This window comes from Lolium rigidum, chromosome 6 (genome assembly GCF_022539505.1).
Source record: "Lolium rigidum isolate FL_2022 chromosome 6, APGP_CSIRO_Lrig_0.1, whole genome shotgun sequence".
Taxonomy (NCBI): domain Eukaryota; kingdom Viridiplantae; phylum Streptophyta; class Magnoliopsida; order Poales; family Poaceae; genus Lolium; species Lolium rigidum.
The window spans coordinates 215,041,687-215,057,868 of NC_061513.1; the positions used below are offsets into that span (position 1 = coordinate 215,041,687).

Here is a 16,182-nt window from a genome sequence, read left to right on the forward strand (position 1 = left end):
GTAGAGCTAGTGCTGCTAGGAGAAGGTGTGTGTGAATAAATTTTGTTCCACAATTTTTAGAAGGTATCCTCTTGAAGGATTGTAACCCATGTGATTGATCAATAAAGTTGTTGAATCGCAAAAAAAATCATTTACAAAGCCAACCCACGATGGAATCGATCAACTGGTGGTAGCTAGTTGCAACACACACATAACTAAACTCGCTTGGCAAACCACGCCGACACCATCGCCCCTTGCAGTCCGCTGCAAGCGCAAGCACGATGAAAGAAGGATCATAGTGTCGCATGAGAGATGAGACGAGCCTGTTGCGGTTGTTGTTCATGGTCTTGCCGGAGACTTCGTACCATGGCAATGGTTGCGCGCGCGGGGCGTGGGCCCCAGTGATGTCTACGCACGCTTCTATTTCTGTAGACAGTGTTGGGCCTCCAAAAGCAGAGGTTCGTAGAACAGCAGCAAGTTTCCCTTAAGTGAATCACCCAAGGTTTATCGAACTCAGGGAGGTAGAGGTCAAAGATATCCCTCTCAAGCAACCCTGCAATTAAGATACGGAAGTCTCTTGTGTCCCCAACACACCTAATACACTTGTCAGATGTATAGGTGCACTAGTTCGGCGAAGAGATAGTGAAATACAAGTAATATGGATGATTATAAGTAGTAATTGCAATCTGAAATAAAATGGCAGCAAGCAAACATGTAGCAAAACTTGTTGGAAACGGTGTTTCAATGCTTAGAAATAAGGCCCAGGGATCATACTTTCACTAGTGGACACTCTCAACAATGATCACATAATTGAATAAATAAATGCTACTCTCAAACACTCTCTTGTTGGATAACAAACAACATTCATTGTGTAGGGCTGCAAAAGCACACCTCAAGCCGGAGTAAACAAGCTCCACAATGTCATAAAGGAATCACACACGATGCACACACTGTCACCATCACACCGTGAAGAGTGACTCCGAAGTTCATATTAAAGTAACCTCTAGAGTGCATAATAGACAAGAGTAACATCTACATATTCAACTAGATTACAAAGCTCATGATCACATAAAGATCACACCAAGGGAGAGAGAGATGAACCACATAGCTACCGGTAGAGCCCTCAGCCTCGGGGCAGAACTATTCCCTCCTCATCATGGGAGACAGCAACAGCGATGAAGATGGCGATGGAGTCGATGGAGATGGCTCCGGGGGAAATTCCCAGTCCCGTCAGGATGCCGAAACAGAGACTTCTATCCCCCGAATTAGGGTTTTTGGTGGCGGCGGAGCTACGGAACTCTTCTGGAGAAATCGTCCATCCCTTTAGGGTTTTCAGGGCAGGAGCTTAATATAGGCGAAAAGGGCGGCGCGAGGGGGTGCCCGAGGGGACCACCCCATAGGGCGGCGCCGCCCCCCTCCTAGCCGCGCCAGTGGATGGGGAGGAGGCCGTGGGCCTCCTCTGGCCTGGCCCTTCTGGCTCCGTGGGTCTTCTGGCGAAATAGAATTTCTGTATTTTTTCTGAATTTTTCCGAGCACTTTGGTTTTTGGGCCTTTTACGCAATAAACGGACATAATAAACAGAACCGACACTCGTGGCATCTTGTTAATAGGTTAGTCCAATAAATGCCATAATATGTTATAAAGTGCATATAAAACATGTAGCTATTGGCATAAAACTAGCATGGAACATAAGAAATTATAGATACGTTGGAGACGTATCACCCAGCACGGCGACACCATATGTGCCCTGCACCTTGTGGGTGAGGTAGCTGGCTTTCTAATCGCCCCATCATTGCCTAATCCCTCGTGTCGGTTCGGCCATCGCGTCGTCCTCTCGAGGGCGACTCGAGAGCGACTAGGGTTCCCCCTCTCCCCGCACCCTCCTCCTACTCCCTTCCCCTCGCTGCCGGTTAAGAAAGGCTCCAGGCAAGCTCACGCGACCTGGTGATGAAGGTGACAACGAGGATCTACTGCTACGCTGAGCTTCTCCGCGTCTTCGAGTTCTACATCTTCTCCCAAACGTTTCCTTCTCCTGGGTGTCCCCGTTGAAGTTATCTGTGGCACCTGTGTCCGTGTTGAGACGTGGTGGTCTGTCTTGGTGGTGTGTTGGAATGCATCTCTCCTTGTTCTAGGGTGAACACCTCCACCTTGCATTGGTACGACGCCTTGTGATCCAGGGCGAGAGGGTAGGGACTCTCTTCGGCGATGGAGGGTGAAGATGTTGCTTCACTAACACAGAAGGGTGAACACATAGTGCTGCCCTCCATGCCATAGCCTATCTGTTGTTGTTGTTGTTGTTGCTTCTATGTTGGCGTTCATGCAAGGAGAACATCGTTGACTCAAATTGTGTTTCTTATTTATCTTTGTTTGATTGAATTGTTTACGTTCTTACAACATTCTTGCATCTTTCAACCATACGACTTTATTAATTCAAAGAAGGGCATCAAGCCTCCAGTTAAAAAAAAGGTAGCTGGCCTGCTTCAATCATGAAATATTTGGGGGTGAAATATACATCTTTCTTTAGAGGGGGTGAAATATACACTTTTTCTCTAGAACAGGTGAAATATACACATATTCGAAAAATAATAATCGTATAGGCCATGGGTTCTTTTTAACAAATTTTCTGCCAGAAGGCAACAACTGCTTTAACGGTTTAACCCATCAGGCGGCGTCTAGGCAGCCACCCGAGCGCGTGGCGATATACGATACGAACCCTCGCCTTTTATCGCCCAGCCATATCATATCCCCCTTTTCCCAAATCGTCGAAACCCTAGCTCGCTTTCGCCGCCGATCTCCCCCACCTCGCCGTCGCCATGGGCAAGAAGCGGAAGCTCGAGTCCAAATCCACTGCCGCTGCCAAGGCCGCCGCCGCTAAGGCCACGGCTGCTGCTGCTAAGATCGCCGAGCCGGCGGCTCCCACCCCTCAGGCCGAAACCCTAGCCGAATTCTACGCCCCGTCCTCCCAAACCGTGGCCCAGAAAAGCGGATCCGCCGCCGCGGCCACGGAGGAGAAGCCGCCCCAGGAGCTGGGCGGCGAGGAGGACGAGTGGGAGGAGGTGGAGGTGGAAGAGGAGGTGGACGAGGAGGAGCAGCAGCAGCAGGCGGAGGAGGTGGAGGACGAGGGCGAGAGCGACCCCGCCTCGATCCAGGCGCTGCTGGAGGCGTTCCCAAAGGAGCAGCTCGTCGAGCTTCTCCGCGACGCCGCCGTCGGCCACGGCGACGTGCTCGCGGCCGTCCGCGCCGCGGCCGACGCGGATCCGGCCCAGCGGAAGATCTTCGTCCACGGCCTCGGCTGGGACACCACCGTCGACACCCTCAAGGAGGCGTTCGGCCCCTACGGCGAGATCGAGGACCTCAAGCTCGTCTCCGACCGTAACACGGGCAAGTGCAAGGGCTACGGCTTCATCCTCTTCCGCCGCCGTGCCGGCGCCCGCGCGGCCCTGCTCGAGCCCCAGAAGAAGATCGGCAACCGCACCACCTCCTGCCAGCTCGCCTCTGTGGGCCCTGTCCCGTCTGGCGGTGCGGCCAACAACCCTATGCTCGCTACGTCTCCAGCTCCTGCTCCACCAGCGTTGATACTGCCACCAGTGTCTGAGTACACGCAGCGGAAGATCTTTGTCAGCAATGTTGGCGCAGAAATCGACCCACAGAAACTGATGCAGTTCTTTTCAAAGTATGGTGAGATTGAGGAGGGTCCGCTTGGGCTTGACAAGGCAACCGGGAAGCCCAAGGGGTTTGCTCTGTTTGTCTACAAGACCCTTGATGGCGCCAAGAAGGCGCTGCAGGAGCCGCATAAGTCGTTTGAGGGCGTTATGCTGCACTGCCAGAAGGCAATCGATGGACCGAAACCCAGCAAAGGTGGAGGATATGGTGCTGCCAGTACGAGTGGGAGGAAGGGTGCTGCTGGTTATGGTGCCAGTAGCCATTCTATGGCTGGTAGCCTCGGTGCCGGTTATGGGATGTCATCTCCAGCGAGCTTGGCTTCACTGCCTGGGGGTGTACCAGGAGGTCCAGGAATGAATCCCGTGTTGGGGCAGGCCTTGACAGCTTTCCTGGCCAACCAAGGGGGAGGGTTGGGTCTGAACAATATCCTTGGAGTTGGTCCAAATGCTTCAGGAGTGCCAAATTCAGGGTCTTCTGGAACTCTTGGTGGCGGCGGTGTGCCTGGTATGCCAGGTGGCTATATGGGCGGCTATGGAGGTGGTGGTGGGTATGGTGGTCCAACGGGAGGCCCAGGAAGAAATTACATGGGTCATTAGGTAAGCTTTGATTGGTGGATGTGCCCTAACTGTAGAAGCTACATCTAGTTCTAATATCTGTTTCCATGTTTTTCTTTATCCGTGAAGAAGTTAGCTTTACGTTTACCCAGATATTAGTCTTGCAGTGCTCTTCTTCTGTCTGTTTTCACTTCATTTAAACCATATTATGGTAGTTTTGAATTCTAGTGTTGTGCATTCTTTATGAGATCTAGGATGTGCCTGAATCCATCCATCTAATTTGTTATTTTACTATGGTATAATAAGGTAACCTGAACTACAAAATACAGTTAGAGTCTTCTATGAGCTGTTTGAAACGATAAGCCAGCTGTTAAGTATTAAGGAAGCAGTACTTCTTGATAAATTGCTTTTTAGTTTAGCGACTGTCCTCCTGTAACTTTATCATGTTTGCTGCATTTAGAGCTAGCCATGCTAAGATTGATCAAGGTTGTGATTTGAAAAATAAAGTTAGTCTTGAATTTTAATCCCTCTTTCCCATAGTAGAAGATGTTATTATAACCTATTAACTCGTATATTGGTTGTAATAACATCTTATTGTGGGAGAGAGTAGTAGGTAAATGCAGATATACTTGCGGCTATAGGTGAAAGTTTTGATTATATGAGCTCTCTTTTAGTTCAGGGATGATTTATATCTGTTTTCTTTCTCTTTCAATCTCTGTGAATTTGTTAAAAGACTCTAGGTTGTGTTATTGTAGTTTGCTTGGTAGGTTTGAAACATTTTCAGATTGCAGCCAAAGAACTTTTGGCGAGCCTTATCATTTTTATCGTATCACTTGTGCTTTTAATGTTTTACGTGGAGTATAACATATTAATGCTTCCGTTTAAAAAAAGTTATTGTATTTGTTTTAAATACTTCAAACCCCAAAGTGCAAGTTATGCATATATTTAACAGCTAGTTTTCTTTTGCTTTTCTATATACAACTAATGTATTTTCGGAGAACAATTTCACTTATCTTTACCCATATTGCTATTTGACAGGATGCTTATAACTATTTTACTGTGGCCAGATGATTCTACGTGTTCCTGCGTCGCACTTATAAACATGCTGTTTTAGGCTGCTTCTGGCAACTCAATTACTCTAGCGTCAAAGTTTTTAAAGGAACTTTGATTTCTTCAATCATATGTTTTCAAAATTGAACAAAGCTTTGTACAACTATCTAAATTTTCAAAGTTTGTGACCTTATTGTAAAAGACTTCCTGTGGATTTAGAGCACCGTGGATTTTTTTACTACATTTCTATGTTTTATGTGATACTTCCATTTCATTATTTTTCCTTCTGGAAACCAAATTTGTGTTCTGCTTAAAAAGGTCATTTTTGTTACTATCCTGATTTTCCTGTCACACGTCTCCTTTTCTGTGTCATGTGAATTTGTTCTGAGCAGAAGGAAAATCTCTAGCAGTCATTGGAAAATATCGGTGTTCGAAGTTTAGAAAAGAGGCTATTGTATTCCCAAATTTGTGCTCTGGCCAAAATATTTTTTGTTGTGTTGGTGTGAGGTCATATAGTTAATAGGAGTACTAAACAGAAGTCTTAGTGACTTTGTCTGTGATGTTGACTAATCTTTTACTTGGACAAGCTAGTTGGTAAAGGATGAGTAGGAGGAAAGTTGTCATGGAGGTGGTATCCCTCTTGGAAGGGATAAATAGCAGCATTCATGAAGGTGGTAGTGCTGTTGGAAGGGATGAAGCAGCAGCATACTTCAACACAGACGACTAGGGAGGGAAGAATGTAGCAGGGCTGGCCTGGGTTTCGCTGTTGCGTCTCACTCAGTATCTCTTTACCACCTCTCCTGGCCTCCCATATATGTAATAGTTACATTGCGACAAGGAGAAGCTGCTGAGCGTGGCGAGGAGGATGAGGGAGGAAAGCATGAGGCAGCACAAGGAATAGGAGGAAGAAGAGGTACAGCTGACTGAGTGGTGCCTGTCCTTCCTCACTGGTCCTTATTCATTGCCTTCCTCTTCTCAGTATAATAGAACTAGCTGCAGTGGAGGAACCTATGAGAGTATTATATCTGTAATCTGTTCAATTTCTTTTGCTTTGGTTCTCATAAGTATGTGCAAATGTTGCACGCTGCTGAATAGTGCTGGGCTCTCTATGAATACAGCGCCGTGTGGAGTCCTGGTAGCATGCATCAGTTTTTCTTCGAAATGTCAAATGGTGCAGGAAGCGGCAGTTTATAACTGCACCCAACCTTGACTTAAGATCAACTCGAAAAACATTTTCTGTTGATATCATGTGACACGGTCAGCTACTCGAGTGGGAGTGGAGCAGCAGTCTGCCAACTTGGGTCTCGTATAACTGCACCCAACCTTGACTTGAGATCAACTCGAAAAACATTCTCTGTTGATATCATGTGACACGGTGGGAGTGGAGCAGCAGTCTGCCACCTTGGGTCTCGTATAATCAGAGCGAGTGTACTAATACCATCAAGTTTCTGTGTTGATGCTGTGTTTTTGAAGCATATCCTCTTGGGAGTGGAATTAGATTTCCGGAGGAAGTGAATATACAATGTTAAGGAAATCTTGCAAGACCTCACAAAAAACAACACAAATTACAATCTAGGTGTGTATCGACCATCTTGGCTTTTGTTCTATGTAATTGATACACCTTCTAGGGTGTATTCTCGTGGCCACAAAATGCAGTTTACTCGAATACGAAATCCCAAATGACATACTACAAAATATAAGCCGTCTAGTTGCTTGAGACCATTGTTTCCAATATCGATGGGATCTTTAAGGTATAATTCTGCCTATTAGTTTCCAACAAAAAATTGCATCATTTTTTAAAATAAATTTCTCAAGAGGAATTTACAAGTGTCATCAGCATCTAAATGAACTGCCAATGATAATTTTTCCTCTCTAAAACACCCTAGCCGAGAAACATTCGTCACCCTCATTGTATGATTCTATTAGCCCCCCTTGCCTCCGGTGGACTATTTCAATGCCTAGAGGTGCAGAAGAATGGTATATTCGCGGGCTTTCTTGGTCTACTTCGTCAGTTTTTTTTGGGTAGTTGGGTCTATGTGTCATTCTTCTGAGAGGCGACGACGACACATTAGGAAACACACCCCGGCTCTATCTCTTTAACAGCTGTGCTTATTCTGGGTTTTCAGATCCCAACCGTTAGATTGAAGGAGTGGGGGTGGTTTTTGGGCGGTGAAGGGCATCCTCAACCATGACACTTCCAAATTAGTTCGACAGTGGCACTAGTGGTTTCATCAGTAAGTTCTCGCGGTGGCACTTTCAGTCGTCGACTGGGTTGGGTCTCCTAGTTCGACTTCGCCTTTTTTTTTTTCTAGGTTGACCATCCGTGCTCCCAATTGTCACCGCTGACGTTTCTTGGCGAAGCCGATGACTCATCAGTCTCAGTTACAATTCCTTCATTGAGCTAGGCTTAAGGCGCACTATCGGTTTTGCAGGTCGGAGAAGGCAATGAACTCACGTTGGGCTTGTGTTGAAAACACTATTTCTTTGATGGTTATTCTTGTAAGGATCCAACTTGGTTAATATATGGCTTTTGTCCTTGGAGTGGATTTTTGTAGCCCAAGCTACATGCAACTCAATTTTTGTTTACAAAATCTGAGAAATATCTAGATGTAGACAATGACGTGGTCTACCGATATGTAAAATTTAAACTCGTGATACATTATTTTCGGGCTCCACAAAAATGACAAAATCTGACATATTTTAAGCTTTTGAAGTCTTACACTATTCGCTACTATAGATGTAAGAACTTCTCATTTTTGCACGGTATTTCGTGTTGAAATTTTCCACTTTGTAGATCACAATATTGTCTACATGTAGGTTTAATTTCAGTTTTTCTTTGAAACTAAAAAAATATTGTTTTAATTTTTTTCAAGAAAGAGCAACGTATAGCTCGAGCTGCACTTGTGGTTTCCGTTTCGAGCCTTCTCCAAAAAAAAAATGATAAACATAATGCAAATGAAGGAATTTATAAACATCATAATGCTTACAAGGGTATTTACTTGAAATGTTGAAACCTCGAAAAAAAACGGAGGTAGCACAACAGAGATCAAAGGTGAAAAGTTCACATGTTTGTGTCAGTAGACTCACTCGGGACGGAACCACAGCGGACCGGAGGCCAAAAGAAAAGAAACGGCGCCCACATGGCGGAAGTCCACCTGAAATCGACCGCCGGGGACGCCATGGAGGTGGAGACCAGCAGCGCAGGGGAGAACGCCGCCGGGGTGGCCGGTCTGCTCCGCGGATTCCTCGCCGTGCAGCAGCGCCGCGCCGTGGCCTACTCCAAGCTCCGAAGGTATCGCCGGTGCCCCACCCTCCCTCCCCCTAAACCCTAGGAGTAAAGTCAGCAGAAATTCCCCCCGACCCGATTTTACGCGAGGCTTAACCTGGATGAATACCCAGATACGATCTTCGCGATTTCCCTTGAGCAGATCGTATTCACCCCCTTAGTTTCTTAGCAGTACGGTAAATTAACGACCACCAAGAACATGGGTTTCAGTAATGTCCAAAATCACCGTCCAGATCTGCAACATGTGGAAAAACCTACGGTTTATTTCCGAGTTGTTCTTCAGTCAGCCCTCAAAATTAGTTGCCACTAATCCACTATAGTTGAGTTTGCATGGTGTGATGTTACTTCAGGGGAATCTCATGATCGGAACATAGTTCCCATTCTGATTGCCGTTTTTCCCTTTTCATGTTGTAATTAGAATGGTTGTTTGATATCTAGTTAGAGTGGCTTGCTGATATCTCTTATTTGTGTTCCCAATTCAGCTTAGTTCCGATCCATAGCCCAAATATAGTGCTGAATTATACTATTTGGAAATAAAAGATTGTTTGTTTGTAATAGTTACAATTGTATTGACAACGATGACTTTTTTTTTTGCAAGATTACATTGTTTCAGTTGCCATATTTCCAAGCATTTGCAAGCTTATTTATTTTGAGGGTTGAGGGAAACACTTACTACTTCAAAATTCTCATGGATCAAGTTATATGCTTGATTTAAGCAAAGAATTGCAGTATGAAGAAAGACAATAGGTGAATTTTGGTTAAGTGTTGGAGAATTTGAGATAGTTCTTCATTTTCTTTTCAAGGTCACATCGGTTGCTCTCTTTTACAGTATGAATGACAATATATCTCTATTTGTAATAAAACAAGATGGCAGTAAATAGAATCTCCATATGTGCCAATAGCGATATCTTAATATTGGTACTTGAGTTCTTTCTGCAAATGCAGACTCATGAATACCGATGACTAGTCTATAAACTGTTACTGGCATATGCTGGACAATTAGTAATTCTAATTATTTTGCATTATACTGCTGTATAGCTGTGTATGCTTAGGAACTGCGGTTGTGCCATTTGTGCATGGTTAGCTTTTGATACTTGAATGGTGATATTCTGTGTGAAGTGTGAAGCATGAAAATACCTCACTATTTAATATCATGAGCTTTGGTTACTCATTATGAAAGTTGTGCAGGGGTTTTTCTGAATACATGGCTACTGGAGGTGAAATTGCTTACCAACAACTATGTGGCAATGTTACAGCAGAATTCAATGATTGCTCAACAGAGGTTAACTGTGCCTGACTCATAAAATTATTTGTCTTAAAAAATGAGACGCCTAATATTGTTTCCTACAGATTCTTGAAATGGTGTCCCTGCTCTCAAAGCCACATTTGTGCCGTGGCGATCTTGCCAACTTACTGAAGGATGTACAGGCACATGAGAGAGATAAATTGCAGCTGGTAAGCTATCTTTGACTCTTGTACTGCTGTATGGACCCCAAATGGTTCGATGTTATGATTATTATTTTTTCGATTGGAAAACTTTATAAAAACACCAGTATACCAAATATGTGTTCTATATTTCATTACGATTATTATTTTGTTATGACATGCTGAAGTTTATATGGAGGTACATTTAGTTGTTAAAGTTACACTTGGATTTGTTCGTTTGTGCATGTTAGTATCAGCTGCAATAGCATTATATATTCCTGTATGGTAACCACTCCAATCTCATACTTTTCGACCCCCAAAATGTTGTAACACTGAGTACTTAGCCTCTTTACTGATGTGGGCGCTTCCACGCTTTAACAGATTCTTTTCTATTGTTTGTGCATGCTAGTATCAGCTGCAATAGTATGGTATATTCCTGTATGATAACCACTGCAACCTCATGGTATTGTACCTCTAAAATGTTTTAACACTGAGTACTTATAGCCCGCTTTACTAATGTGGGCGCTTGGGCAGATTCTTTTCTATCGGCATTACCTGGATTTAAATTATACTACTTTCTGGTATCAAGTTTTGTGACAAATGCATTTTTTTTTCTGTTCTCATCATCTCGTGTACAGTTTTGCTGCACTTTGTAAAGTAACATTTTCCGTAGTGAGTTGTCAGTTTGTTCATTATGTCTCTGGTTGGATCAGACAGCGAGGATTCAGGTACTGAAGAAAGCTGGCCGTCCTTCGGAACGCCTGGTAAATCACGATCATTGCAGGTCAAGCAGCATGGCCCAGCATGTGTGTGCGAACCTGAAGGAGATAACCGAGGCTTCCGGTACAGAGGACGCAGAGGCGGATGCGGAGTACGATGCCGCTCTCAAGGAGGCCATACAGGGCATTCAAGAGGCGGTGACCAGCATAAACGAGCATATGGAGGAAGTTCGGTACGAGATCGATGCCCTCGAGGCTGAGACGGTTGGCAGCAGCTTGGGTGAAGTCGAGGAAGCATTCCCTGATACCCTTTCGATAAAGTAGAGGAGTGATATATGCTGAAGTATTAGGCCATAGAAGGGTTTTAAACAGAGTTTGCTGCGAAGTGTAGTGGTTGGAGAATTTAGCCCAACAGTGCCTGGTAGAAGTTGCATCAAATTCTACTGTAGGTTAACTCACATTCTTAGCTGGGGGGAAATGAAATTGGATGGCATGATTCTAGTGACAACAAACAATGCTAGCTTTCTTATTTTATTTGGAGGAGATGATACGAAGATATTCCGAGTTGGTCTTACTTAATGGTGATGTTGTTATTTGAAATTTGAATTTTGAATTTTGCCTTGAGCGGGTGCAATTTATGAGTTCCGCGATTCATATCTGGACGAGGGCAAACGGTGCCTCCTGCTCAAGCTCAACCGAACTGAACATGGGTAATAGAAGGTCTTGCTCTCGTGCCCACTGCACTGCGAACCTGCCGAGTCAAGCTGGCACTATGCAAACGCAGCCTACCTCCATACAAAGCTTCCGTTCCCACCATCTTCGCCTTGTGAGATCATCAACAGTAAATCAGGTGAAACAAGCTGACTCACTGGCATGGCCATATCTAGGCTGCATTTTTCCAGAAGCGAATGATTTTGGACATATGGCAGGTCTGCTTGGGATGCAACTTTACTGGTAACATTGTCACCATCCAGGATTTCATTCTCCTAAACAGAGAATACATTGCAGCATATTGGAGTATTGGCTACCAGATACATAAATAGATGATATTTTTGCATACATGACATCGGTACAGAAATAGCTGGGGCATCTCACATCACACAATTTAACGAGTACTAGTTTACAAGATACATGACTTACAAGTTAAGACAATCTCATATAACACAGCTTATAACAGATACACATGATAACTGGACTTGTTAATAGACTGCGGGAAGGGAAAGACTATACATATAGCTACACATCTTCCAGCCGGCAAGGGTATTACAGTAGATATAGTGCACGTCCTGAGCACCACGGAACATAGTATGGCACCTCTGATTTCATTAGAGCTAAGGATATTTCTCTCATGACGGGAGTAGCCAGTTGGCCACAACAAGGAGAGACCAAGCCATTTTGAACTCGACCTGACAGTTGCCACCAAGGTCACATATACCCTCAGTTATGCCGCATTGTTGGGGTGTGAACATGACATCCCCGGATACAATGGTTTGTTTCAAGCCACCACATACAGGGTAGGCCTTTACACAAACTACCATGTCTTTATGCACATCTACTGAAACTACACGCCTAGAAAGCTCCAGCGTGCCATCTCGAGCCACTGGTGGATTACTTCCAGCTGGAAAATCAAGCAACACAACTTCATCATGAGAGGAGGCGTTGGAGCAAGCAATTTGCCCTGCGTAGCCGCTCGGCCATGACCCACGGATAATTTGGGCACCAATGATAGTGGCCTGAACCGTTTCATCAAGCACCTTAAAGTGCAAGTGTATTGTGCAATTTTCGTTGGAGCAGCGTGGACCATCAGCACCAGTAGTGCCATTGAAAGTGTAGACTTGATGGATCAATCTTTCTTTATCTTCGACCCCACCCTTCACTTTAAGATCAATTTCAAAATCAACCGGGTCAAGGAACACAATTGCACGAGACGGGCCAGTCAGCAACAAGTATGGATCCTGCAACCAAGCATCTTGGTGTAAGTAACAATTTATAAAAAAAAACCCAACCTATGCAGGGAAAACGAAATCAAGGAGGAAATGCATACCTCTTCAGTAAGGATTTGGCAGTTATCCCTCTTGCGATTGAAGAGAATATTGCGATTGCGATCCACAGGGTCTCGGGCAGCAACCATGCCGTAGACGTGCAGTGGCCACACGAGTTTTGTCTCCTCGACTTTGATGGAGTAGAGTTGCAAGGCAGTTGCGGTAGAAGCATTTTGGATGGCTTTGTGTGTAGTGAGCATGGAACTCACTGTCGCTGCATAAGCAAGCAAAGTGCGCGTTAGATAGATTGGTCTTGTGTGCAACCAAAATTGAGCCCAGAAACAGAAGAATTTTTTTCGTTACAAGGAAAATGAACCAGAAACCATTCTTCGTTATTTAAAGTACAAGGATGACAGATGTGTTGTTAGAATCTCCATGATTGCTTGCGAATAGTATATAGGTAAAAAACTAAGCCGGCCGGTTGAAAGTAATTAAGCGATTTAAGTCAGATTACTCACTCTCTTGTTCGAAGCAACCGAACTCGCCACCCAATATATATTCCAAGCCTCGACGGTACTTGTCCATCTCCTCATCCTCGGTCAGCACCTTCCCCATGGACACCTCCCGATCTATATCGGCCCAATTGCCTGGTTCGTCTTCCGAGATATTCTCCTCCTCCACCTCCAAGATCTGCTCCGTCGTGGCTGATTCCTCGTCGATCCTACCAGAGGAACCGCCCTCCTTACGGCGGCGCTTCGCGGATTCATCACCCCTTCCCACTTTGGTCTCCCGTACCATCTCCATCTGCAGAGGATCTCCCCGCCGCCCACGCCGCAAACCAAAGCCACTTCTATTCGAGGATTGTGTCTTGGCGATATACGAAGTCAAGGCCGTTCGGCAGGCTGCTTATATGGGGGTCACGACTATAGGTGCCCAGCCCGTCACATATATGTAGCGGTGCACTCTCTCATGGAGTCGCCACGCCCCCTTCGTTGATGGGCTCGGCCCATACATGTAGCATTCACACAGGAGTAAAAACAACATGAAAGAGAGAGCATACATTATTACTAGGGATGTAAACGGATCGGATCGGATCGGATAGTGCTATTACCATATCCTTTACCATATTTTTGTAACGGATTCGGATCGGAGCGGATAATGATCGGATGCGGATTCGGGTGCGGATTATATCGGATTACGGATATGGTACGGATTCGGACCGAACTCGGATCGGAAGCGGATTATTAAGCAAATATACATATAAAAAATAGAAATATGCTTTTTATGTAAAATATGTTTGTAATTATAGACTATAGTTAAATATACACACTTGTTCGTACAACAAAACAGAATTACGTGCTAATAACATACATATTTTAGCCGATGAACTAACTATATTGTCTAAATATTTAGAGCTGGCTCATTTTCTCGGATTATCCTCTTTGTGAACCTCGGATAATCCGTAAAAAATGGCGGATAATCCGTATCCGTCGGATAGTACCAATACCATATCCGCTACCGTATCCGCCGGATTTCCTCTTGACCACTATCCGCATCCGCATCCATATCCGTCAAATTTCTAAAAGTGCATACCATATCCTCAAAAAAGGATACGGATGTGGATTCGGAGCGGAAATTATCCGTACCATTTACAACCCTAATTATTACTCACTCAGGATATTTGTTGTGAGAACATCTTATAGGGGATGTAAAGAGTACTAACCTGTACATAAATAGTTGATACATAACATTGGTACAGGAGCATCACACAATTTAACGACTACTCAGAAAGACGACTTAGGCTACTTTTTTTTTTTTTTTGAAATGAGGAGTTTAATCCCGGTTTTACGCATCATAATGATGCACACGGCCTTTTATTAAAAAAGCAGTAATACACATCTCAATCATCGCCTACAGTTGATACAAAAATCAACCAGCGGAACAAAAAGAACATAGTAAAACTACACATCACTGTAGTCTCCTAGTATGACGCCAGCCAGCCATGCACAAGATATCCTGAGCGACCGTCTGGAGCCGTGTGCATCCAGAAACCATGGCATCCCGCTGTCCCTCTGGCGAAATGAGAGCCCATAGTTGAAACCAGTGTGTCATCATATGGATAACCTGCAAGTAATGAAAAGATTGTTTTTTTGTTAAAGATAATATCATTTCTTGCCTTCCAAATAGACCAACATAAAGCATAAACCTCAATACGGATGAAAGTTTTAGATTGTCTATCTACTCCATTTAACCAATTACCAAACATATTTGTAATATTGATTGGATGTGGAAGATCAAAAGTGAAATTAACCGTACGCCAAAGAAGTTTAGCTAATGGACAATCAATGAACAGATGTTCGACGGTTTCATGTTCACCACAAAAAACACACTTCATATATCCGTTCCAATTCTGTTTAGCTAAATTATCTTTAGTTAATAGGACCTTGTTACTAAGGAGCCACATGAATATTCTTATTTTTAAAGGGACTTTAACTTTCCACAAATATTTTCTCAGGTATGGGGTGTGATCACTCATAAGATCCTCATACATAGATTTTACCGCCCAAACAAAGCGATCATGTTCATCATTTAGATTTACCCTCATTAGATTTTGGCATAAGTGTAACCATAAAGTCCATCAGTTTCCCAACAGCGCCCGTCTGAAACTAATATTCAACGGGGTTTGAGCTAACACATGAGCTACCGTTACATTTTTGTGACGCACAATATTATATAATGACGGATATTGATTCGCTAGAGGGGGTTTCCCTAACCAAGTATCTTCCCAAAAGCGAGTATTCATTCCATTTCCAATTTTAAAGAAACCTCTATTAAAAAACTCCTCCTTCACTCGCATTAAACCCTTCCAGAAGGAAGAATCTGTGGGTTTAGGTTGTACTGCCGATAAGGTCTTGTGTCTTAAGTATTTATTGTGTAACAACTCCTGCCACACCCCGTCCTCATTGAGCAACTTAAACAGCCATTTACTCAGTAAGCATTTGTTTTTGAGTTCGAGAACCTCAATACCTAAGCCACCTTGATCTTTAGGCCGACAAACAATATTCCATTTTGTAAGCCTATATTTTATCTTATTTTCATCAGATTGTCAGAAAAACCTAGATCTATAGAAATCCAATCGTTTCCTTACCCCAACAGGTATCTCTAGAAAGGATAACAAGAACATAGGTAAACTAGTTAAAACTGAATTAATAAGGACCAATCTATCTCCATAAGACAATAATTTTCCTTTCCAGCATCTCAGTTTGCTTTCAAACCATGTCTCAACTGGATACTAGTCAAAGTTTCTTAGTTTTCTGTAATGGATAGGAATACCTAAATATCTAAAGGGAAGAGATCCAGCATCACATCCAAAGATCTGCTTATATTGATCCTCTTCATCCTTTGCCTTTCCAAAACAGAAGAGCTCGCTTTTATGGAAGTTAATTTTAAGTCCCGAAAGTTCTTCAAAGATGCATAGAATTAACTTCATGTTTACAACTTTGATGAGGTCATGTTCCAAAAAG

The 16,182-nt window shown here is 43.9% G+C and overlaps 3 protein-coding genes across 4 annotated transcripts; 2 read left to right on the forward strand and 1 right to left on the reverse strand.

Annotated features, from left to right (window-relative positions):
• Nucleotides 1-2,702: 2,702 nt before the first annotated feature.
• Nucleotides 2,703-5,464, forward strand: LOC124661487 (RNA-binding protein P-like). 2 transcript variants are annotated; one of them, XM_047199347.1, is made up of 2 exons: nucleotides 2,703-4,238; nucleotides 5,264-5,464. In XM_047199347.1, the coding sequence occupies exon 1, from the start codon at nucleotides 2,793-2,795 to the stop codon at nucleotides 4,236-4,238; it is 1,446 nt and encodes a 481-aa protein (XP_047055303.1). In that variant the 5' UTR covers nucleotides 2,703-2,792; the 3' UTR covers nucleotides 5,264-5,464. The 2 variants fall into 2 exon arrangements, with proteins under 2 accessions (XP_047055303.1, XP_047055302.1); XM_047199346.1 differs by having other exon boundaries at nucleotides 2,704-4,238; nucleotides 5,235-5,464.
• A 2,847-nt stretch (nucleotides 5,465-8,311) lies between these two features.
• On the forward strand, nucleotides 8,312-11,237 carry LOC124663744. The gene is made up of 4 exons (XM_047201414.1): nucleotides 8,312-8,538; nucleotides 9,721-9,814; nucleotides 9,883-9,987; nucleotides 10,671-11,237. Exons 1-4 carry the CDS (start codon nucleotides 8,312-8,314, stop codon nucleotides 10,998-11,000), a joined length of 756 nt encoding a protein of 251 aa, XP_047057370.1. The 3' UTR covers nucleotides 11,001-11,237.
• Nucleotides 11,238-11,898: 661 nt separating this feature from the next.
• On the reverse strand, nucleotides 11,899-13,533 carry LOC124662063. The gene is made up of 3 exons (XM_047199949.1): nucleotides 13,177-13,533; nucleotides 12,721-12,932; nucleotides 11,899-12,631 (listed from the first exon to the last, which is right to left on the reverse strand). The coding sequence occupies exons 1-3, from the start codon at nucleotides 13,460-13,462 to the stop codon at nucleotides 12,023-12,025; spliced, it is 1,107 nt and encodes a 368-aa protein (XP_047055905.1). The 5' UTR covers nucleotides 13,463-13,533; the 3' UTR covers nucleotides 11,899-12,022.
• Nucleotides 13,534-16,182: the final 2,649 nt, after the last annotated feature.

Coding starts and splice junctions, on each gene's coding strand:
- LOC124661487 (XM_047199347.1), top strand. CDS start 2,793: ATGGGCAAGAAGCGGAAGCTCGAGTCCAAATCCACTGCCGCTGCCAAG.
- LOC124662063 (XM_047199949.1), bottom strand. CDS start 13,462: ATGGAGATGGTACGGGAGACCAAAGTGGGAAGGGGTGATGAATCCGCG. Junction 12,933..13,176: donor CGGTTGCTTCGAACAAGAGA/GTGAGTAATCTG, acceptor TTGCTTATGCAG/CGACAGTGAGTTCCATGCTC. Junction 12,632..12,720: donor GCCAAATCCTTACTGAAGAG/GTATGCATTTCC, acceptor GCTTGGTTGCAG/GATCCATACTTGTTGCTGAC.
- LOC124663744 (XM_047201414.1), top strand. CDS start 8,312: ATGTTTGTGTCAGTAGACTCACTCGGGACGGAACCACAGCGGACCGGA. Junction 8,539..9,720: donor GCCTACTCCAAGCTCCGAAG/GTATCGCCGGTG, acceptor AAAGTTGTGCAG/GGGTTTTTCTGAATACATGG. Junction 9,815..9,882: donor TCAATGATTGCTCAACAGAG/GTTAACTGTGCC, acceptor TGTTTCCTACAG/ATTCTTGAAATGGTGTCCCT.